At 34.4% G+C, this 25,097-nt stretch overlaps 1 protein-coding gene across 3 annotated transcripts; it reads right to left on the bottom strand.

Moving 5' to 3' along the window:
* Positions 1-2,949: 2,949 nt before the first annotated feature.
* WYR (inner centromere protein, ARK-binding region protein) lies at positions 2,950-10,008 on the bottom strand. 3 transcript variants are annotated; one of them, XM_079071334.1, is made up of 9 exons: positions 9,395-10,008; positions 6,661-8,813; positions 5,845-6,213; positions 4,752-5,748; positions 4,216-4,664; positions 3,928-4,091; positions 3,748-3,842; positions 3,595-3,643; positions 2,950-3,153 (listed from the first exon to the last, which is right to left on the bottom strand). In XM_079071334.1, exons 1-8 carry the CDS (start codon positions 9,573-9,575, stop codon positions 3,612-3,614), a joined length of 4,440 nt encoding a protein of 1,479 aa, XP_078927460.1. In that variant the 5' UTR covers positions 9,576-10,008; the 3' UTR covers positions 2,950-3,153; positions 3,595-3,611. The 3 variants fall into 3 exon arrangements, with proteins under 3 accessions (XP_078927460.1, XP_078927459.1, XP_078927461.1); XM_079071333.1 differs by having other exon boundaries at positions 2,950-3,099; XM_079071335.1 differs by lacking the exon at positions 2,950-3,153 and adding an exon at positions 3,160-3,451.
* Positions 10,009-25,097: the final 15,089 nt, after the last annotated feature.

The following is a 25,097-nucleotide window of genomic DNA, read 5'->3' as shown; positions in this document are numbered from 1 at the left end:
CTTGGCTCCGCCTCTTGCAAACAGTCGAACACAAATCCAACCCCCGCAAAGCGGGGTACTTCACTAGTTATTATTATTATTATTATTATTATTATTATTATTATTATTATTATTATTATTACCCCTTTACATCTATGTAATGTCTTTTATTTAAATAATTCATTTGCCAAACTTACAAAAAAAATAATCTTTAATTATATAATTATTTGTATTATTTATTAACCCTATTTTGAAATAATTAAACAGAAACGTGACGTTATATAATTTTGAATTAGATTTCAGATTATCAAAAATTCTTATTGAAACTAATGAAGAATGTCAGGGGAGCTTTACGAGTCGTCATTTTGCTGTTATTGTATGTCATTAGTCGATAAAATATTATGATTTTGCTATTTGCTATGCTTTTTGCAATAAAGTTTATCGTCGTTTAAAAAAAAACTTAATTCCTTACACGTTAGGGCCTAGGGGCCTTTTTTTTCCAGCTCGTCCTAGGCATTTTGAAGCCTCATGATCAACCTTGATGTAAGAACAAGATAACTAAAGTAATTGAACATGGAGGAAGCAATAGCAATGAATTACACATCATAAAGCTTTGCCAAGTGTGGTAGAGGAACACAAAAGAGACGGTAGCTACAAGGGTTGATAGATGACAGAATTCCAAACTTCTTATACTTACGAACACTCATAAAGTTGTGGTAGAGCCACAAACGAACACGATATCTTATCCACCACATGACTCGAACCCTCAACCACTTAGTAAGTAACACATTTTCAAGAAAAAAAATATGTATTTGTATATACTACATATAAATTAAACAAATACTCTATTTTCATTTTGGAAATAGAAAAATAATTAAAATATGGGAAGTGTACAACATTTTTTTATTCATACATAAAAATTGTAATTCTAAATACAAGATTCGTATTCTAATTACATGATGAATTGATTGATTCGATTTGAGGAGATTAAATTATTTCTTTCTAAACTTTAAAATAATATATTTCATTTATGGCCTTTGATTTATATATATAAACTAGACGAACGTCTGCACAACATATAAAAGTTATATAGTTAAAATATAAAAAAACTTTAATGTTAAAAATAACTAAGTTGTTATTATCTATGAAATAATGATTTTATACCAAGTTAAAAAGTTGATCTTGAACATTATCATTATAATCAACTATATAGTAAAATAAAAACATCTCTTATAAGATTGGAATTTTAGAGTTCTAATAGTTATTACAATTGAATATAATTCATAAAAGTCAAATTCAAATTAATATGAGCTAAGATAAAAACTTATATATAACAACATTATTTCAATGAAATCTCCTTGTGTGTTGCGTGTAAAACAATTGTATATGATTTTCAAAAGATCGATCGATTAATGGGTTTATAAAAACAAATGTGAACATCGAAACATCGTTACCTTTAACAAAATGATCCCCATAATCAGGGTTTACCGTTCACAATTTTGGGTTTTCTCAATCTAGAGGATTTTCTGTACAAAAATCAAGATTTTTCGGGCAAAATGCTTTCACAAATTGACTGTAAATAAAGTGTAGTGTGTCGGAGTAAGCTTGCCATTGATTTTGCACAGTTGTAGAATCGGCAAATTGGATTATCTAGCTTCCATGATTCTCTTTGCTTTGATATCGGTTTATTGCGACATAAGCAACGAGGAGTCTCAATAACACAATAAATGGAAAGGGTGTTAGCTAATTCAAATGAGATGACATTGTTGGAAGCGTTCGTAAGAGGGAAATAAGGTTGTGAGGTTTGATCTCTTAGGGTGCGTTTGGTTGTGGAAAATTTTCCAGTTTTCTAGGAAAATTTTCCAAGAAAAACGGAAATTTTGAAAACGCGTTTGGTTCGTTCAATTTTCCAAAAATTTCTAAGAAAATGAAAATTTTCAGTTTTCCAAATTGTATGTAAACTAGAAAAGTGATTTTTACAGTTTTCCAAAGTTTTCCAAATTTCTAAGATGGAAAATGAAAACTCCACCGGTTCCAACCAAACGCATTTTCATTGAAAATTAAAAATGAAAACTCAACTTTATTTTTTGAAAACATTTTCTTAGAAAATGAAAACAGTTTTCAACAACCAAACGCACCCTTAGTCTTCAACCCTTATATAGTTTATATAGGAAGCTGACTAGACACACATGTAGACTAATCATACATGTAAGCAACGACTTTTGTTAACCGACTTTATAACCGGTTAAAACACCACGAGTTGCCTTTTTTAGCAGGTAATTTTTCACTTTAATAGGGTTAAAGTTACAAAAAAAAATAATAAATAAAAAACAAACAAACAAACCGGACCATATAAAACCATAAGGAAAACTTTATTGTGCTTTCATGTCAATAATCCATTGTTTATTTATAAATAGTTAATAAAATTTTCCAAATTATGAGGTATTATAAAGCTTATACATTTATCATTGCTTCATAAACAATGATTTATTCTATTCCTCTTTATGAAAATATATTTTTATTTTTTGAGCTTATTAAATTTATTATGGAATTAACATATGATAATTCGTAACTTAAATGCTTAAACACTATATTTTTAATATTTTTTTATGGTTATTTACTTTTTGTTTTAGGATATTAATAATATTTTTATTTTTAAATAAATTCTTTTATAACTTAGGATCCTTATTAACCTGCGACTATCTATAGTCAACCGACTAATAATGGTATTATACCCTCCAATTTTGATCATTTTAGTGATTATCCCCATCATTTATTTTCCTAAAAACATTCAGTTTTCTAATACGACACATAAAACGCTATTTCAACAATCCACATCGATATAACCATCTGGATGAAAGTAATTACAAGTTTACAACTTGAGAAAGATTCAACTACAGACGTTCGTTTCATAGGGCTTTAGACAATGAACAATTCAGCAAAAAAAAAAAAAACATGCACCACCATGAATACGAGGAATGGAATCCTACATATATATTGACATATTAAGATAAACAAAAGTTAAATGTATAGATGATCAATCTGCATATGAATTGTATGCATGAAAGGTTTCTCAAATACACAATATAGTTCCTACAGGAATGCTTGCAGGATCAAAATCTGTCAAACAATCAAAAGCATGCATGTCATGATTCATAAAAGAAAGAACACAACCTGCAAATCCAATGTCCTTTAGGTTAGTAATTTTCTGTACTTTAGGTCCAAATTTGAACCTTTTTTTTCACTTTTGGTCCCTATTTTCAGGTTTCATTTAAGTTTTAGTCCCACACTCACACCCACACCGTCCGTTTAAGACAGTTAACTTCTGGTAAAATGACCATTGTAGCCTCCATCTTGTGTTTTCCATTATTTTTTATTATTAGTAAAAACTTATATAATAAGAGTAAAATGGTCATTTTACTAGGGCTTGACGGACTTAAACTCAAGGTGTGGAACACAACAGAAATGAAACCTGAAAATGAAAAAAAAAAAAAAAAAAAAAAAAAAAAAAAAAAAATCCTTCAGACCTAAACCAAAAGAGATCAGTAATCACAAGGACCAAATTTGCATTTTACTCGAATATTTTGACTAAAGCACGAAAAAGAAAGGCAATACCTTGTGTTATCAGCAAGCTATTGTGGCTGTAGCCTCCGAGGGAGGACAACTGCAAGCACATAACCAATAACCATTAGCTAATAATCTTTAATTCTTTATCTATCTAACCAAACCAAGTCTCATAAAAAGATACTCAACACTTCTTATAGTTACCTTCATCCATACTGCAAAAGCTTCCTGTTGGAAATATTGTTTCAGGGTCAACCTCCCGCAGCAATAATGGCAGAGCCATCGCCACAGCTCTTTTACTGCAGAAAAAAAAAACCCAAAATGAATATCTTTTCATTACATAAAATTAAGAAAAAAAAAACATATAATGATAGAAAAATATACTTGGCCCATGATGGAATAAACTTTTTGGTGGGTAGTTCTTCTTCATCTTCATCTTCTTCATCAGAGCATTGATATGGGGAAATGTCATATGATTTTTCTTGACTAGTCAACATCACCGATCCCACTTGTCCAGGTGACTTTTCAAGTACGTTTGTTTCCGTATCCTATAATTAATAATGTTGATCATCGTAGGTAATATATTATAAATTGCAGCCTACTTTACTCATACAGTATAATAATGCCCCTATATTGGTAAAAAAGAGTAAAGTGCATTGCTATTATACATACCTTTTCAGGAAAAGGTGTAAGTTGTTGGATGATGATGACATCTGCTGCTAAGATTTTCTCATGTCTTTGAGAACCCTTTTCATCAAAAGCAATTTTATTTTCAGATCCTTTTTTACTTCCACCACCAGCAATTGCAACATGTCGTGATTTTTCATGTTGTGCTTTCTGCTCTTTTCGTGTTTCAGCAATTTTTCTTTTTTTAGCAATTTGCTTTCTCTCATCTTCCTCCCTTTGTTTTTTTCTTGCTGCCACGTCAGCTTCTTTTTTCTTCATTTCCTCCAGTTTTCTCTTTTTATTTAATTCCATTTCTCTTGCATTTTCTTTCCCAACTCTTTCCCTCTCAATCTTCAATGCTTCTTTCTTCATCCTCCTCTCATTTTCCTTTTCCTGTTCACGTCGTTTTGCAGCCTCAGCTGCCTCCAGAGCCTTCACTTTTATATCTCTCTTACCTTCAAAAACAACCAAACACACACACAGACATTAGGTTATTTTTTATATTTCACTTGCTTTGGGATAGAGAAAAAAAAATTATCTACCTGGGCAAACTGCAGCTGCTTGTTTTTGTTGAACAATTGAAACAAAGGATGTCACATTTGATACAATATTGTTACGCTGTGTTGGCCTTTTTATTGCACTTCTCATATTTTTACTGTTTTGAGTCTGAAGGGATGCATTCCTTCTAATACTAGCACGTGTGGAAACTGATGGGGTCCGGCTAACTCCAGGATGAAATTTGGACTTGTATTTTAACTTATCATGAGTCTTAGGGATGTTCACTTGTATATTCACAGAATTTGAACTGCATCTATCGCGATATTTCATGGGCCCAGAGGGTGGTTCTCTTTCAGCAAGTTGATTTTCTACTTTTGGAACAATTCCAACCTCCACCTCATCATCATTTTCTGTTGTTACAATTTCCATTTCTGTCTGTTCATTTGCTTGAAGTTCATCATTTTCAGTTTCTTCATTACTGTTAGGATCTTCATCTTCTTCAATGGGGAAGCAAGTATGTTCAGGATTTGGGCTTAATCGATTCTCTGAACTGCCTGAACTTGATGTTGACCTGTCCCAGAGCTTTCCAATACCAACAGGAGAGGAATAATAATTCTTTGACTCCCAATTAAATGGAGTACCAGAAAATGGAAGTGAATCAAAAGTCTTCTGCTGTGTTGGAAAAGAATAACCACAATCACTTCCTGAAATATCAGTATCCTTTTTCAAATCATCCTCATCAAGGATGATCCCATACAGGTCTTGAACTTGATGTTGATTAAATGTAGCAGATGAAAACTTGGAAAATGGTGTATTCATGCTAGCAGATTTGCAGATTTGTGCTAGAAGGCTGGCTCTTTTGATTGGGGAACTTGGCAATTCCAGCCTGTCAAAATCTATTCCACCACCTCCTTCAGCATTTTCCAGTTCCTTTTCATCTATGGTAAAACCCTCATACTCAGGCATAGTTTCATCAGGGTCAACCACAGTAACACCAACATCATCATTGCTTGTTTTATCCTCCACTTCAGCAACAGTTGCCTGTGATAAGAAAATTCAAGAGAAAATTGTTAAATAAAGGGAAATGTCTTTAAAAGTTCACTCAAACATAAGTTGGAATTAGTAGAACATTCATACCTCTGTAGCTTGAAGCTCCATCTCATCATGAACTCGCTTGTCAAAGCTCTGAATAGTGTCATCTGATTGGGAGTGGGAGATATGGAAATCATTTTCAGATGCTTCAAGATCACAATGAATAACATCACCTTGAACATGTCTGGAATCAGAGAAGCATTTTCTTTGGTCATCAGCATTCCTGTGAAGGTCCTGTGGCCATGTATTCACTTTGGCAGAATTCAGTTTCCAATTGGATTTTGAAGGATCGAGATCCAAGAAATCCTCAGAATCCTTGTCTCCTTGTTTGGATAAACATGAAGTAAGGCTTTGCTTGAGATCTTCGGAGACAGGTATAAAATCACCAGAAGCATTTTCATCATGGACATCAACCTATCACAATTCACAAAAGATGAATATGGCTTGAATAATGTTGAAAATGGAATGTTTTGTGTTACTTTTGCAAGTACATTACCGAAATGAGAAATGAAAAGCATATATGGTATTGGTTATGTAAGGGATGTGTGTAAACTCTTTAGATATATCCATCCATGTTTGGTATATCTTATACTGATATTTAGAAATGGGTTATATACATATTCTGTCCAATTTCAAGTAACATCTCAGTGGAATGAGTTTCCAGTTACATTCTTGATGGTTGGAATGCATATAGGGTTTGTAAATTTGAGATCAAAAGGTAGATTATGATGAGAAACCTCAATGCATGCTAAAATGTTTGTTGAAAAATACTAAAAGGAATGAATTTCAAGTATAAATCCTACATATCATGAGTATAAGTTTTGAAATGAAAGTTTTGGGTCTTTGAGAAGTGACACTTACCTCACAAAGAACAGCAGCATCATCAACATGTAGGGATACCTTAGGGTTGTGTTCAACATCCTCCCCTGTTGTGTTCTCATCCATGTTCAAACCAATGTTCATCATCTCATCTTTTGCACACTCATCAAAGTTGTCATGGGAATATGTCCTTGCAGCTTTTGATTGGCTTAAGTTTACATTCTCCATTGGTAATTGCTGCTCAATGGAAGTACCACTGGACTTATGATCTATTGATGAAGCAGAATCCATTCCCAACAATCCATCTGGCATTCTCTTCTTGGAAAGCATACCATCCTCCACCATTGGATTCTTATTCGTGTCCAAATCAATATTCATTGTCTCATCATTTGCACACCAAATAAAATTGTCATTAGAATGAGTCGTTGCAGCTTTCGATTTGCTTGATTCTACATTCTCCAATGGTAATTGCTTCTCAATGAAAGTACCACTGAAATTAGGATCTATTGATGAAGCAGAATCCATTGAAGGATTGCATTCCTGTCCCAACAATCCATCTGACATTCTCTTCTTGGAAAGCATACAATCCTCCACCATTGGATTCTCATACATATCCAAACCAATATTCATTGTCTCCATATTTGTACACACATCAAAATCCTCTTGAGAATGTATCCTTGCAGACTTCGATTGGCTTGACTGCTGCTCAAAGAAAGTACCACTGGATTTCTGATCTTTTAATGAAGCTGAATCCATTAAGGGATTGCATTCCTGTCCCAACAATCCATCCAGCCTTCTCTTCTTGGAAAGCAGACTACTAACTTTATTTGAATCGCATCCATCCATTTCATCAAAGTTCAGTTGCTTAGGTTTAACAAGAATACAACACTCAGAAGATTGCTTTAAGGCTAAACCATCTGATTCAGTGCACATGGTGACAGGATCCAACTTCTTTACAGAATTTACAGGCTGCATTGCAACTGGAGCATCTATAGGCCCATTTCCCACAACAATTTCACCATCTTCTCTGTGGTTAGCATCAAGTGAACATTCTTTCATAGACTCAGACTTGGAATTTGTAACTCGAGAAGTAGCAATATTGGAGGAACTTACAGACTTCTTTACATCTTTACTGCTACAAGTAACTTGTGTCTCCCTAACTCTATCACTACAACCCTGAGAAGTTTTGACTGCATCTAGTAACTTGTTGGAGGCATCAACTCCATGCTTCAAATCACCAATAGAATAACAAAGTGCACCTATACTACCTTCTTTTGGATTGTAAGAAGCAGATGTGCCCACTTCTAATGACTTGTTTAGCCCACCTGTTTGTTGGGTCGAACCCTTAGACCTGGTAATTCTACCAGAATAAGGTTTGCTTTGCCTTTGTGTATCGTGTGTGTTGCCAGTTAATGACTTTTTGGCTCCATAACTTCCCAAAGAGATGTCAAGAAGATTAACCCCTTCCATAACACCATCAGCATGACCAAAATGTTGACCTGTTGACTGTGCCAGGATACCACCATCTAATTCTTCCTTATCATTGGTTTTGGAAAGATCATTCATAAAACTATGTTTTTCATCAGAAGTGCTAGACCCTGCAAGTCTACCACTAAACCTGGTTCTACCCTTTCCTTCTGCTGCCACAGAATTTGCTCCACTGATATCATTGCATATGCCTGGTTCTGAAGGGCACTTATCTTGAGTGACTTGATGGAAATCACTTTTGGATACTTCATCTCCAGTAAAAGAAATACAGGTTCTACTTTCATCACCTAAACAACTCTTAGCTGTAGTTTTTGCACTAGTTCGAAGCTCTAGAGCTTTTTGCCTTGACTTGGACCTCTGAATTCTAGCAAGCGAAGTGTCTGGTGCAGCATAAATGCTTGATATTCTAGCATCCATCTCATTCTCTTTCTGAGGAGAGTTAACACTGTCATCTTGCTCATTAACACGGTTTAAGCTGCATCCCATGTCAACATTAGGACAAGCAAGTGTCACAGGTAGTCCATTGGTCACATTGCCACCTTTGTTAGGAGGAGCATGGGTTTCCATGGACACTTCATTTGGTAACTGTCCATTACCCCTGGAAACAACTGGTCTGTCATACAGAAAAGGGCCACCAGTTGAATAGCGAACAGACTCCCGTGGATGTTGAAGTAAGAGCTTGGAGATGATCTCTTCTTTTTTCAACTCTGCAAAATAACACCAATCTTTCAACAATTAATCATCATGAAACCATACCATAGAACCAGGAGTCAAAACTATATAATACACAGTGTAAAAGTCTGATGCTCCTTGTTCTTACTATGCTCTTGGGTTTAAGGTTTATACACATAAATGATAAACTAGTAGCTAATTGTATTCCTACGTCCAGAAAATCTTCCAGAAACCCCCTTTCAACTAAAAAAAAAACCTAAAATAATCTGTAAGGCCGTGTTGGTGTTATCCATATGGAGAAAACTTCTGAGTGATTGTTAGCTCCTTTCAAGAGCTTTCCCCAATAAATACCAATCTCGCATGCCCAAGTGACAAACACTTCAAAATCGGTGATGTTAAATAAATACACAAATAGAAATAGACATATGCATTATGATTATGGCCTCCTATGAATTTAGTAAGAAAGCGACAGGATGAAGATTAAATACAGTATGTAGACAAAAAGCGGGAAGCATGCATGGATGAACTAATTTTCTAACTTGAAAAGCACTGCAATCCCCTAGTTCAATCTGAAATTTAAGACAGTGCCTACTTAAAACGATAAGTGAATGCCTACCACGGGGATGAGAAGAACCAGAGTTAAATCTGGGGTTCAAAAGGCATGAAGGAGGTGTAATTCCATCGATAAGGAGCCTAGAAGCAAGTTGCTCGGTGTACGCATCGGCTTGCTGCTGGGCTTGTTCGATGATCCAGTCTTTGCGCTCGAAGAATTGAATGAACAACTTCTCCAACGACATGTTCACTGGCGACGAACCAAATCCATCAACGCATTCTTCTTTTCTGATTGAAATGTTATTGGAGCGCGAATTTAAATTCAAAACTTTGGATCCGGCGCTGGCGAGGGCGGCGCTGTCGATGTTTGGCGTTGGAGGTCGTAGCTTGGCGTCGGATGTCTGACCTTGGTGGTGCTAGTGGATTTCAGGGAGGTGATATCAGAAGGAGGCTCCGAAGTGCTGTGCGACGGAGGCTCCGGCGATGTGCGACGTCGGCCGGCTGTGAGAGGGCGCCTCGGTGCTCTGTGACGTCGGAGATACAGATGCAGAAGAGATGAAGGCTAATAGGCTATGGTGTTCGATGGATGCAAGAAAAGAGACAACGGTAGGGGTAGGGCAAAAGGGAAACGCCGTGTTTTTTTCTTCTTTCAACGAGGCTTTGAGTTTGAGCGGGATATTTTCAGATTCAATTGCAAAAATAAGATTCAAAATAGCAGCAAGCTTTTAGTATGTAAATATGATAAAAATATAGAGGGTTGATGGTAGCAATTGAAACATAGTAAAAGGATTTAATTTTTTTTTTTTAATCAGCTAACTAAAGTTATAAATTTACGCCCAAACAATTTACGTCGAAAAATTGACCACCTCTAATTTATATTGACTCATACGAAAGGTTATAAAATAAGAGGGGTGATAACTATAGGAAAATCAGATTATATATTACCGGGATAAAATAAATGTTTAGAAAATAAAATAGTGAATTTGACATTTTCCAACATTGGTGTGAATATGATAAAAATATAGATAGTTGAAAATGGCATTCTATTCTATAAAGTATAAAGGATTGTAGCAATAGAAACATAGTAAAAAGACTTAAATTGTCATAAGTTAAAAAAGAAGAATGTTTCATAATAAGTTTTATAAGGAAGTGATTGAAAATGGAAAATAAAAAAAAAAAAAAAAAAAAGTAGAAGAGAAAGAAAAGAAAAAGGAAGGACAAGGACTTAAATTGCCAAAAGGTAGAAAAGAAGAATGTTTCATAATAAGTTGTATAAGGAAATGATTGAAAATGAAAAAAAAAAAAAAAAAAAAAAAAAAAAAAGTAGAATGGAAAGGAAAGAAAAAGAAAGGGTGTCGACATTGCTATTTAGAATAGATATAATAACAAGTTTATCTGTTTTATTTCCAACAAAAATGCCCACATAGATATTATGTGACAGCAAAAATGTCTTATAAAATTTGTTAACAAACGTATTATATATGGGTTTAACTTCAGGTTATATGAAGCTCTCCTATTTTGTTTTCATTCCTCAAACAACTTCAGTTTATAAATGGGTTTAACTCATCCCGATCAAAGTCTATCCCTTTAACCACCACTCCTAACGATAGATTTCTCATGTGTACTCTCTTCCTAGCTATTGTGGACATCACTAGCGGGACCATCCACTTTAAGTGAAAAACATTTATTCACTTCAATGAAAAAAGGATGTTTGAATTTTCATGTTGGCGGTGATCTCGTGTTGACGTTTGAGAAAGGAAACCGGATGGATATGTTTGAAGTTATCATGAGTGGCTAATTCAGTCGTGTACGAGCTTCTAGAGAGAGAGAGAGAGAGAGAGATATAGACAGAGACATCGTAATTACATCAAACCTTTTATTTTGAGAGATGATTTGTACACAATAATTTTTCTCCATACACAACAATTAGTGCTTTAAAATGTTGTACTGTACAACTCTATAATACATAAATTGTTGTGTATGGCAAAAAACTGTTCATCGTCGTCGTCGTCGTCATTATTGTTATTACCACATGGTTAAGCCTTCTACTTCCCGATCATTCCCGCCACTGCTCACTCTCGAAACCCTCTTCTGGGGTGTTTGGCTAAGCTTACGACTTTCATAAGCACTTTTCAACTTATAGATTATAACTTATAAGTTAATAAGTTAGGGGGAGTTTACTTATAGATTTTGACTTATTTCCGGTATGATACCTTGATAAGTTATTTTTATCCAAACACTATTTTTAATCTATACCGGTGTAGAACTGGTAATAAGTTAAAAAAAAAAAAAAAAAGGAGAGCTTAAATAAGCTTAGCCAACCACCTCTTGTAACATACACGTTTTGAAATCGTGTTATGTAATTTGAAAAGTTAATAATATTATGAGATATTATGTGAAATTGAGTGTTGAGTTTTAACAGATAGTTTTTACTAGAAATGAAGTAAAACTATGTTTAGAATCACTCATAAAATATTGGAAGTCTTATAAGATTCCAATTAAAAGCCAAATAGTGAAATTTAGCGAAAATATAAAATTTGAAATAAGTAAAATTTTATTATTGAAAGTTGTAGATAATCTCGTTAGAAACATTTAGGCGAAAACCTCATCGAAATCCGAGTTATAACGAAGAAGTTATGACCAATCGAAGATCCGCGACAAACCGGCACGGCGCCGAATGACGTAAAAAATGAGTTTTTGATAAACTACTTTTTAGTCTTAGTGATCTAAATGAAAGTCATAGTATTTGTTAAACCGAGAATTTTGATAAAAAGAACGCCCAAATCTAACTTCGTATGAGGAAGTTATGATTTTTCTAAGTTTCGGTATAGTAGTAGACAGCTAAAAACTCGAATTTTAGATCGAGTGATTTTTAGCCGACACAACCTAAACGAGAATCGAAGGTCTCGTCATTAGCAGTACAACGGTAAAAAGTCTGACGAATACGGACATCGGATGAAGAAGTTATGAATTTTTAACGGATTTACCAGTCTCGGTCTGTTAAAAATAATAATATTAAAATAAAGTCAAAATTTGCCGACTAAGTCTAAACGAAAGTCGTAGAGCATAATTTTCCCTACGCGTGCATATAAAGAACGTCAAAAACGGAGCCCGTATGAGAAAGTTATGGATTTTACAAGTTTGGGCACAATTTCCGAGAAATTCGCATGGATTGGAGCTGGCCACGTCACCCTCGTAAGGATAAGGTCGATTTCAGTGAGTCATGCGCGCCACGTGTCCGAGCCGAAGACCCAGCTGATGACGCGTCGCCTTCTGATTCGTCCGAGCAGCGGTCCAATGCGCGTCCGACGCGCCTCGCCCGTGTCACACTTCCGAGCCTCGCACCTGGCCTCCCCGCATGCGCGACGTCTGGCGTCCGAACCAAGCCCTTGTTGTCGCGTGGCCTTCGCAGCTGCTGACTCCCCTAGCCTCGGATCCGACCCTTGCAAATTCACCCTATAAATAAGAGGGTTGCGAACCCTCCCGAGAGAAATGGGAAATTGGCCATTTTCACCCCCCCCCCCCCTTTTAATATTTTCATTATTTTGATATCCCCCGAAGCCCCGATATCATTTTTAGCACCCGAAACACGCCCCGAAGTGCCCGTGAAGCCCGAGAAATGTATCTTTTCGGTTTGAAGCTCTACCTTCGCAGAGCCCGGTTTTTCAATAAATCTCTCGGTTTTCAACGAATAAAGTCATATTTAGAGCCGAAATGCTGCACAAATTATTATTTTGACCCCCGGTTAATTCAAGGTGAGTTTAATATATAGGAACAATTGTATGTTATGTGTTATATGTGCTATGTGTTTTTCCATGTTATCATCTCGTGTTATTATTTCTGCTATTTTTATAGCAAGACTATACATCTGACCACGAAGTGTATGACATAGGCATCACTTGGGTATTGGTATGTACCGTTGACCATGAAGTGTATGAGATAGGCATCACTTTGGCTTCGGCAGTATGCTAAGATAAGGCTGAAAGCCTAAATATTCTAGCAAAATGATATTCCTGAGTATTTTATGTGCCACTTGTGCTGAAACTTTATTGATTGTATATCAAGTATGGAAATTGTTATGTCTCATTGATTGATATGGAAAGCTTTTCACATATGCCTTTGTTATTCCTTGTTCCTCTTTGCTTCTGCCATATTGAAGTATATATATGGCATAACGTTATATTGTATCTATTATTGAACTCACTAAGCGTCACCGCTTACCCTCTCAATGTTTAACAAATTTGCAGGAGATAAGTAACCAGTATAGTCATATACTGTTGGAAGGTTTAGATTAGTTGTAATATTACTTTTGTATTTCGGTTTATGATTGTATAAAATTACAATATCCTGGGTAGTTATGTAAAATATTAAAACATAGTCGGTTTGTATCCAATCTTTTGTAATCACTTTATCAATGTAAGATATTGTTTTATAAATATGCATGTAGCATGTTTTGGAGTAACTATATTGTGTAATATGAAAGTGTGGGTCTTTCATCTCTTAATCTGCTTCTCACTCTATTTGCTTTCACATCTTCACCGCTTTAATCGAGTGAACCTTGACCATCGCTCCTCTAAACCCCTCTTAAAACTTGAATCCCCATAACATGTCGATGCTTCCCCGATATTTAGATGTGCTACATAAAGTTTTATCTTATTTTCTAGGCTTCGCTTCTGTGCTCGCTGCAGCTGCCGTTCGAAGAGCATCACCGTCAAACCACCGCTTGAGTATGGTGTTGCCGACTTATTTTTTATTCATATCTGCTTCGATCTCTGTTCAAAAGTCAGCCTTCTTCCCCAAATATAGGTGAGATAACCACCGTTCTTCAACCAACATCACAACAATTTCTACATGACGGATATAGGTTCGGTCCTTTTAATATTTTTTGTACTTCCCACTCTTGCTAGAATTTTCCATCAGAGACTCAATTTCCTTCATGCCATCGATTAGGCCGACGATTCATATGATTCATTGCGTCTCTGTTGAGCCAGTTTGGGTTTGGATCTTCCGTTTTTGTCTTCTCCAGGTTCTTCTTCTGTCTTATCCGTCTGCTTGTTGTTACATGTTTCTATGATTCGTTCTTTTTGTGTGATTTTAGGGTTTAATTGATTAATTTTTTTCTTCTTGCATAAATTTTTTTTCTGTCGATCATCATGATAATGAGGAAGAGGGTTTTAAGAAAGAAATGAGGGATTTGGCTAAAATGTTGTCGAAATTAAATCCCATGGCTGAAGAGTTCGTTCCCCCTTCACTCACCAACAACAATTAGACGCCTTGCTAACATCGTCCACTACAGCATCCATCGAGAAGTAAGAATTACCAGGTAAATAACTTTTGCTTTTATCTTTCTTATCGCTTCATTTTGTTATCTGAAATCGCCATTCAATTTCTCCATTTTGGGTCTTCCCTGATTTAGGGTTCGACCTGTACAACACCATCTATTTGCGATTTACAGGTTTGTATTCAATCCTCTATCCTATGCTTTTTTTATTCTGGGTTAAATTTTTGATTCATCTCCAAATGCCCTTCAACATAAAGGATGTTAATTTTATTTGTTGTGTTTCCATTTTGACCCTTTCTTCTAGAATAAGTACATTACAATAGGGGTGTAGGACGTAACATGATGGTGTTTTGAAGTGTTTTCTTGCTAGGCTGTTTAGTTTCTGTGACATGCTTCTATGTTTTATATAAATATTTATCTGTCATGGATTTCACTGCTTATGTTTTATGTACAGTATACATAAGAGTTCTGATCAATTTCTCCGCTTTTGCTATATGCTTTTCCAATAAAGAGCTTTTTCCAGTCCTATACTTCATCAGGGAAAGGTTAATACAAAAGAAGTTGGTTAGGCTGATTCCTGGTGTAGTTTGTGTTGGGTTTTGAGCACTATAACACTCCTATGGTGCACATGCAACCCTAAATGCTTTGGATCTATGTTTTCTCTAATTATACATGCATATTTACAATTTTCCGAAGCATTGTCCTAACTAGCATACAAATTGTCAAATGAACAATACAACTAGTTAGATGACTTACCTTTTAGAAGGACTTGTAGTTCTTGACCTTTGAAAGCTTGAACACCCCAAGTGTGATGCCTCTAATGGTTCACAAACACCATATGCAAGAGGAGGCTTAAGAGAATAAGTTACTTGACATGAAATCAACTTCACTCTCATAGAACGAATGGAGCAACCGATTTTGGCTCTAGGGGACTCTATTTATAATGTGGCACATGCTAGGGTTACACTTTGTAAACCCTAATGACCTTTCATATACTTAGGCTCCATGGGTTAACCTCCATGGATTATCTCAATGGTTTAGCCCATCCTAAATAACTATGGATCATTATCCCACATTATAAGAATCATTGATTTACACAATCAATCCTCATATATTTAATTAGTCTCTTTTGATCACAAAATTAATTCCAAATTAACTCTTGATCAATACTAATTAAATAATATGATTTCATTAATATATTATACTTGTAATATATTAATAAATCATAATAACCTTATTCTCAAAAGCCTATCCTATCAAATCGCACTGATGAAGGCAACCCAAAAGGATCATGCTACAATCGGGTCAAGTACATCCCAGTTATAGTTATGGGCTTAGACACTAAATCCAACAATCTTCCACTTGGATAAGTCTAATAACTATAACTGCCAATGTACCTCTAGGATCCGACTTAGCAATCGTAAGCTTTCAAAAGCCGTTGTCGAACTCTGACCTAGTCAGTGACTCGTCCTTTAGATAAGGGATCATATAATCCTCTGTTCTCAAGATATCAGTTGGACAAATACATGGAACAATGTCATAATTATTTTCCAGCAGTTTGTTTTCCGATTTTCGATTCGTCTGACATAGAACATAACTGAACACATCAATTTAGTTCCGACCGGGCCCGTCACATAAGTCAAAACAGAATCATCGAGGGGCCCAAGATATCGCTTTTAATCCTCTCATGATAAAAGGGAACAGATAAACTTCGACTCATATGCTTGTACTAACTATTCTTTGAATCATACACAACAACACATTTTATAACATCGAGTTACCGATGCGTTTTCGTACTATCAATGTACAACCAACTCATAGTCAACAACTCATATATCTAGGTTTAAAGACGTATATGATATTATCGTCTCACGATCACTCATGATAAAGTCCATGAAGTGATTCGAGTGAGCGCGGGTTGAATCCAATACTCAAATATTATTTCAGGAGCACTCATGAATGGTGTAGCAAAACTTTTGCTATGCCTAATGCCTTAGGCAATATACAAGCCAACTCATGACAGTCTTCTTTCATGCTTACTTCCAACGTATGATCGACTGTGGATAGTTTGAATAACCTAGTTATTCGGGAAGTCAAAACATACAAAGTGAAACACAAGAATAATCCTAATCCTATATGACCCCAAAACTTATGAGCATAAATAAAACACCTTTTATTTAATCACCATATTGATTACTCCTTACTCATTGTATAATGTTTCGAATGATCAACTTAATACTTGAATTAAAACAATAGTTATCCCATGCTCCAAGCATGCACACTATGTTTGTCTATTGTCCTTACTATGCGAAATAGATCAATTGTAAACATTTCCAACGACACCCATTTCACAATTCCAAATCCTTACCGTAAGTGTGAGAATACCAAGTCCTTGCCACTTACTGTAATCTGTTAGATTCTAACCTTATATGCAATAATCCTCTTGTAATGACTATGCACAAAAGTCACAAAGACTTGGCAACAAACATTACAAAGTATTCCAATGGAGAGAAATTCCATGGAAATGAAGTCTCACATTTAATGTACATTCCTTTGAACATCCTTCTTACATTAAGTTTTCTAATCTGACCCAGATTTAAGGAATAACCTCCACTTATGGAAACATTTCCATATTCCCATTTTGACTATCACTTCTGAACAAGAGTTACCTCTTCTCAGATTATGCCAACATGGTCCTTCCAAAATTTACACTATGCTTCCAACTGTCCACAAGCAACCAATCTTTGGTAAAACTTAGATTGTCCTCGACAATTGCTTAACCATTTTAGTCATATCCAGTTTTGGTCCATTTTTCCTCTTAATGCCCTAGGCATTTGAAAATTTCAGAACACATAAATGTTATATAGAATTTCCCATGTTGAAGAATTTCAACATAGTATTGACTAAATTTGATTAAAATCTCAATCTATACTTTTCAAATTGAAATGAAGTATAAGTTCCTCTCCCTTAATTATAGCAAAACAACTTTTCAACCCTGCAACTTTGCGATTTGAAACTTTTGTTTTTCTATAATTAACATTGCTAACTTGCAATACTTACCATAATGATTATGCTCCCACTAGCATGACAATTTTTTTTTTGTACTAGCATACTTTTATGCTCCCACTAGCTTCGACATGTATCCAAAATCAGCTGGACTTCTAGAAATCAATACTTATTGACTTTCTTACCAAAGTTCAGATTTCTGATACGTGATGCTTCGATAAGCCTTTATCTAAGCTCATACACCTTTTATTAGAAAGCTCATATGTGTGTCTAAACCATTTCAGAACTTACAACAATAAGTTCTGAATGTTCGGACTATTTGCCATTTCTCACAATTCGAACTATGAAGAGGGATGCCGTAATCATAATCGAATTTGAGAATGCAAATATCACAATTGCTAACTCTTAAAATCTTATTAGTGAAAGCGTTTCCTCACAATCATTTTCATGAGTTGGAGCGAAACCTTATGACACTTTGATTTTATGGTGTATATGTTCCTATCCATGTGGATTTATCATAACCACAGTCTTAAGACAAGGTTAGTGACAAATTCAAACTTATATGGACTGAACTTGTTCAATCTTAATTTCCTGCCACTTGGTAGCACAAGGGCCTAACATGTCTTCCAAGTTGTTGAGCAGATCACTCTTACTGATCAATGAGCTTTCACTGACCAAGGTGCTTTCCCCTATGCAAACAATTGAGAACTCATTGAAATCACATGCATAGTCAACTTTAACTGGAATCGGCATAAAAACAAGAATATGTCAACACGATAGGTTACAAACCTCAAGTCGTGTGCTAGTGATAAACAATAGATTTGTTCTTGACTAGTTCTTGAAGTTTTTCAAGATCTTTAAGACTCCCACTAACCTTTTTACATATAAGATTCTCTTATCAAGATACATTCTTGACAAACAAATATTCAAGAGTTGGTGCGGATTCTCGTCAAGAATAACACTTCACACAATTGGTCTTAGTTGGTATTTGTCTTTACCAAGACATCACAACTTACCAATTTCAAATGTATAAGAGTAAGAAACATTTTACTCTACATTTGATGAGTGTTATAAACCTTCTTAAGATATGTCACTCAAGTCACAATCTCTAAGATTTGATTTTGGAACGAAGTATGATTCACCTTATTTGATTTAGCCATTTCAACAATTTCCAGATTCCTCTTATTAGTCATACGAGTGCACTAAGATGTCCTTAGAGGATCAATTGTGATATGGTTTTCATAATCATTAAATTGATCATAAGACATGATACTCAAGTACTCTCCCATCCTTTAAGATTGGAGAAACTTTTATCTTTCTGCCTAATTTGATTCTTCTGATTCGTCCTGCTATACATTGAAACTTTTTCAATGATTTAGAATTATACTTAATCTTGTAAGCATAACCATATTTACTAAACTTTAGTAAATCATGACGAATAGTCTTATCGTTCCTTGTGGTGGACCTGACCAATGCATAACCAAGTGTACTTGATCTCATAGTCCTTCACTTGACTCACATATACATGTGAACAAGGAATTAGTCTTAATTTCCCAAAGATGAAGGTTCTCATACATCACACAATACAGTTGCATAATTCCAAGTTTCTATCCAATTGAAACTTGGGTGATGAGAATCTTTCCTTATTTGGTAAATTTTGACACTACCACAAACGAAAGAATCAAATCCATATTGCTAACGATAGAAATATACAAACATAAATTTTCATAAATGGCATTGCAAGGAGATATAGAATAAGATAAAAAACAAAATTTTATTTATTTATAAAATGCGGAAAAACTTTTCCTTACAATGCAAGTACAAATGAAAACTATGTTATTACATATTCCTAAGCAATCTATCATAACTTCTAAACATCAGCTCAAAAATCTGATCCGCGACCAGATTCAACTTGCTCTTCCTTTAAGCTTCCTTTCTTTTCTTCGATCCTACAAAACATCAAAATGTAATTTCATTACATCATGTATTAATAATCTCCAAATAGGAGCTTAATAGAGTTAGATAGTGGATTTACCTGAAGTAGAGTCAAAGTTTTTAACTTCACCTTCTCTTATATCTTTCAGGTAGTCAGGGCAGCTTGGCTTCCAATGTCCATTCTCTTGGCAACAGAAACATATGGACTCTTTGCAAATAGTACACGGGACTATCTCAGACTTAGCCTTTCTCTTTACCTTTTGATCAAATAACTTGACCATGGTCGATCCCTTTCCATTGGGAAGAGAAAATTTTACTGGACTTCCAATGTTACCATTATCAATGTCCATGGAAGTTTGGGGAGTAGATCTTCCAATCAAGTTTGCTTTAATATTGTGCCAAATTATTGCTGATTCAGCCGCAATTAGCAAATAGGTAAGATCGATAAGGGTCATGTCGCAATATGTCATATAGTAATCTTTAATGAACTCACTATATGACTTAGGAAGTAATTGAAGAACCCAATCAACAGCCAACTTCCTCGAGACAACAATACCCAATACTCTCAACCTGTCAATATGTGACTTCATCTTCAAGACGTGAGTACACACAGACCTTCCATCTTGATGTTTCATTGCAAGTAGGGCTCGAGTGACCTTGAACTTTTCAAGTCTTTGAACTTGTAGGTTAGGGAGAATAATTAGAGGAGGTGGAGGAAGTGAACTATGATATTGTGGAATATCATCTTCATGTGGAAAGCTTTTTCCAACAGATTCGGGAAGACCATAGTTGTCTGAACTAGACATCTACAAGGGAGAAATTCAAGTTAGTTGATCTAAGTCCTTAATATAACATCCAAAATTAAATATTAAGGCTAGGACCCAACACAATATTCTACAATTGCGAAGAGGGATGCCGTAATCCAATTGTAAAATATTTGAAGGTAGGTAAATGATGATTTACCAATTTCCACCATGAAAAAACGAAATAGTTTATTAAGTTTTAATTGGTTTAAAATTCATAGATCTTTGAGATTCATTGAACTTTTCAATGGCATGTTTAAATCTCGATTGTGCCCTTCAAGTTTGTGACAGGGATGCCGAGGATCCCAAACAAGGTGTGAATAACCATGCAAATTAACTTGGTACACCCAATACTACAAATCACTTAATTAATGTGCCGGTTAACCACACACACTCCATTGATCTATGATTAACATCAAGTTACCCTTTGCCACACATTGTCAGTCCCATATTAGTGTGTCGGTTAACCACACACGCTCCACTAACGGCTTAACAAGGTGCAAAGTGCAATTTCATGGATTAGCACCATTTTCACATTTTCCTAAAGTAACTAAGATTTGGGAATTTAATAAAAGTTTAGTTACTTTATTTTTTATCATTATACTTTTACTGAGGGATAATTAATGTACTATCCTACCCGTTCGGCTAACGACCCTCCACCAGTCAAGGAAGCGGTGGATGAGAGTGGACACCCATTAAACTGCCATTTTATAGGCAGTAACCTTATACCCCCCTTATAGACCGACTTCGTGAATGAGGCCTACTAACGGTAAGACTGACTTGTCTTATACATACACACACACACACACACACATATATATATATATATATATATATATATATTATTAAACTTATAATATTATAAAGTATAATGTTTGAATTTGAACTTTTAAAACTCTTGGGTTTGGAATTAAAGTTTCATTAGTGAGACTTTACAAATTCCAAAACTTGAGGGTAAGTTTTGAAACTTGTAAAAACTCTTCCTATTCATAACTTATGAGTTAATGTTGGGATTTATGAAAAACTCTTGATTTTCCATAACTTGAGGACAAGTTATGGGGTTCATAAAAACATTTATGGAAAGACTTTTCATGTTCCATAACTTTAGGACAAGTTATGGAACTCATATAACAAGGCAAAACATATCAAATAATACAAATAATTAACCTATTATTTTAATATTTGACAATTGTCCTTTCATTTCCATAACTTATGAGTTTAATGTCATTTTAATGTATGAGACTTTTTATTTTCCATAACTTGAGGGCAAGTTATGGAGTCCATTAAAAGCATTTAGATCATTATTTTAATTAACACAATAATCAAATAATTCATCCATAATCTAGTTAAACTCACAAGAACAAGATAATTCATATCAACAATCTTCAAGAAATTAGCCTAATCATATAAACTAATACAAATCTTGATATTATGACAATTATCTTTAAATTGGATAAGCATGATCATTACCATATCAAAAACAGATTTCATGGTTCAAAAAATAGTTTGGGGTAATGATCCTAATCCAATTATGGCCAAGAACTCGAAATTCTGCACACAGGAGCACCAACTCGGCGAGTACATGAACTGGACTCGTCGAGTTGGTCTACTATAGGGTGGACTTGTCGAGTCAGCCAGTGGACTCGGCGAGTTCACCAATCAGAAGGCAGAAAATCGATTTTTTAGCTTTGAAAAATTAGCAAGCATCAAATATAATAGAAAACAATCCTATACTTTGATACCACTGTTGGGTTTTGAGCACTATAACACTCCTATGGTGCACATGCAACCCTAAATGCTTTGGATCTATGTTTTCTCTAATTATACATGCATATTTACAATTTTCCAAAGCATTGTCCTAACTAGCATACAAATTGTCAAATGAACAATACAACTAGTTAGACGACTTAACTTTTAAAAGGACTTGTAGTTCTTGACCTTTGAAAGCTTGAGCACCCCAAGTGTGATGCCTCTAATGGTTCACAAACACCATATACAAGATGAGGCTTAAGAGAATAAGTTACTTGACATGAAATCAACTTCACTCTCATAGAATGAATGGAGCAACCGATTTTGGCTCTATGGGACTCTATTTATAATGTGGCACATGCTAGGGTTACACTTTGTAAACCCTAATGACCTTTCGTATACTTAGGCTCCATAGGTTAACCTCCATGGATTATCTCAATGGTTTAGCCCATCCTAAATAACTATGGATCATTATCCCACATTATAAGAATCATTGATTTACACAATCAATCCCCATATATTTAATTAGTCTCTTTTGATCACAAAATTAATTCCAAATTAACTCTTGATCAATACTAATTAAATAATATGATTTCATTAATATATTATACTTGTAATATATTAATAAATCATAATAACCTTATTCTCAAAAGCCTATCCTATCAAATTGCACTGATGAAGGCAACCCAAAAGGACCATGCAACAATCGGGTCAAGTACATCCCAGTTATAGTTATGGACTTAGACACTAAATCCAACAGTTTGGATACATTTTCTTTTTGAAAGGTTGTAGTTAAGATATTAGATGGCGATTTTTATAGTTTCAACTTTGTTTTTGATATGTTGGATGATTGGTTTCCATGCAAATTCAATCAAGGTAAGGAGTAATTTGTGTCTAATAATCTCATCAGTCATCCCTTTTAGTGTTCTTAATCAAGAATCTAACATCAAATGTATATATGTATTATGATCTATCATGTAATACCCTTGATTTCATATCTATTTAAGTTCTAATTTTGAGTAGTTTTGAAAGGTGACGGATACGTCCTCTGCTCAAGCAAGGATATGATATCCAAGGCATTCCATGGGAAATATTGAATATAACAAGGGAAAGTTATGGGCGTACAAGAATTGAACAATACGGAAACTATGAAAATAGCATTACCTTTTGTTTCTATTAGACTGATATTACCAAAATAGCCCTAAGATTTTCTTTGGTATACAACTAAGGAATATGGTATGGGCTACCTCAAAGCATGATGTGTATCTTATGTCAATCATTATCACAAAGCTTGACTGAGATTCTAAACTTTTCTAGACACGTGACACCTACTGGTGTTTTTGTCAACAAGATGTGGGACAAAATAAACAACTCACAGATGCTTCCTTAAAATTTATTACTGGTATTATTATTATTATTATTATTATTATATATCTCCTTAAAATTTATATGAAAGGGACTTTATAAAATATTTTAAGATAGATGAGGGTAAATGTGTAATTGTTGTGTTTTTGTTGCTGGTCTGACAAAATTAGTGTCTCTAAACTTATCAAGTTCTCAAGTAACAGGTGAAGCATTGAAGCATCTAAACAATCAACATTTGTGTTATGATTGTCCTTTTAGTAATCTTATATTAGATTGACTGGTGCCTATGCTGGAAGTGATGGAGCAGTAGCCAGTGTAAATTGACAAGTAAGTGTATTCAAGGCTATTTTAGTATTTTTTTATACAAATGGTGAAACATTTGTCTGAAACCATGTAATTTTTTATGCATGTATATGATCACTATAAATTCATAGAACCACAAAATGATTTTATCTGATCATTCATTGGATGAACTGGAGGTGGAAAAACAAAACATTAACAATAGCACTCAACATTTAGGAAGCAACATATAGATGAGAAATAACGAAAAGAAGAAGAGTAAAAATAAAAAAAGTAGCGACACTCAAAATGCATTACCTAATTCTCTATTGGATGGTAATTCAGTTTTATGAGGTAAAAAAAGGTTTGTTGTTTTGTTCCTTATGTTATCAAGCATAGAAATGATGTTCTTATCATGTTTTTTTGGAACAATTATGAATCACAGTTGTCTGCACTCTGTTTGCAAGAAATGTGGACTAATTTGGAGAACAAAACATGGAGAAGGAGTTATTTGAATTATGAAGACATTTCTACAAATTGAAGATGACATTTGGGGAACAGAAGATAGAGAATGAGGTTAACAAAATGCTTTCTTATGCAATCGAACTTTTTAAAGGATATATTTGTCATTTTTCGTATGCGATCTCATTCTCCTTTATTTGTACATTCCATCAGATGAGTTTGAAGCTAAGGTGGGTTTTTTTATTGATTAGGAGGATACAGGTTCCAGAAGTGAGGGCAGATCAACAAAGGTAACATTTTCGTTTTCATCAACCACTTATTTAGCTATTGTAATATAAAATTATTGAATGACTTTTTATTTTATTAACTTTTGCTTTAAAAATTAAAAATAAAAGTTATTGATTTAGTATCACATGGGTATTAGTTAATAAAAAGAAAAAAAATTAAATGATGATGCCTTTAACCATTGAGAATTGGAAAACGTTGTATTGAAAGCTTAGATGATTTGTTGTCTTATGTAGAGTAGAGTAGAGTGGAAAGAATAAATTCAGACCAGGCCCTTTTCCAAATTCCAAGCAATAGATGCTAAAGCACTAGATAGATTTTTCTAAGCTTTGTTATCTACTATAATAAATGAAGATCCATTTTACCAAATGTCAATTTCTCATGAGTTTTGACACTTGTCACTTTGTGATACTTTTTAAAATAAATAATATCCACATGTAAATTTCTGATTTTTTTCAAATTTTAAAATTAAAAAGTCACATAATAATTGCATTTATATATGTAAAGTATTCAATATATACTAAATGTGATAGTAAATTGCAATTAATGCGTTTTCTTCGTACCTTATTTTGAAATTTTATTTTAAAAAATACTTATTGTTT

Source organism: Lactuca virosa, chromosome 9 (assembly GCF_052849685.1).
Source record: "Lactuca virosa cultivar CGN04683 chromosome 9, Lactuca_virosa_CGN04683_v6, whole genome shotgun sequence".
NCBI classification, from domain to species: Eukaryota; Viridiplantae; Streptophyta; class Magnoliopsida; order Asterales; family Asteraceae; genus Lactuca; species Lactuca virosa.
Note: the sequence above shows the minus strand (reverse complement) of the source record. Positions and strands in the feature narration are given on the sequence as shown.

Bases quoted from the DNA above. Each gene is read 5' to 3' on its own strand.
- WYR (XM_079071334.1), bottom strand. From the start codon at position 9,575: ATGTCGTTGGAGAAGTTGTTCATTCAATTCTTCGAGCGCAAAGACTGG. The intron at 6,214-6,660 runs GTAAGTGTCACT...GAATTGTGATAG, and splicing joins ATGCTGCTGTTCTTTGTGAG to GTTGATGTCCATGATGAAAA. The intron at 4,665-4,751 runs GTAGATAATTTT...TTGTTTTTGAAG, and splicing joins AGCAGCTGCAGTTTGCCCAG to GTAAGAGAGATATAAAAGTG.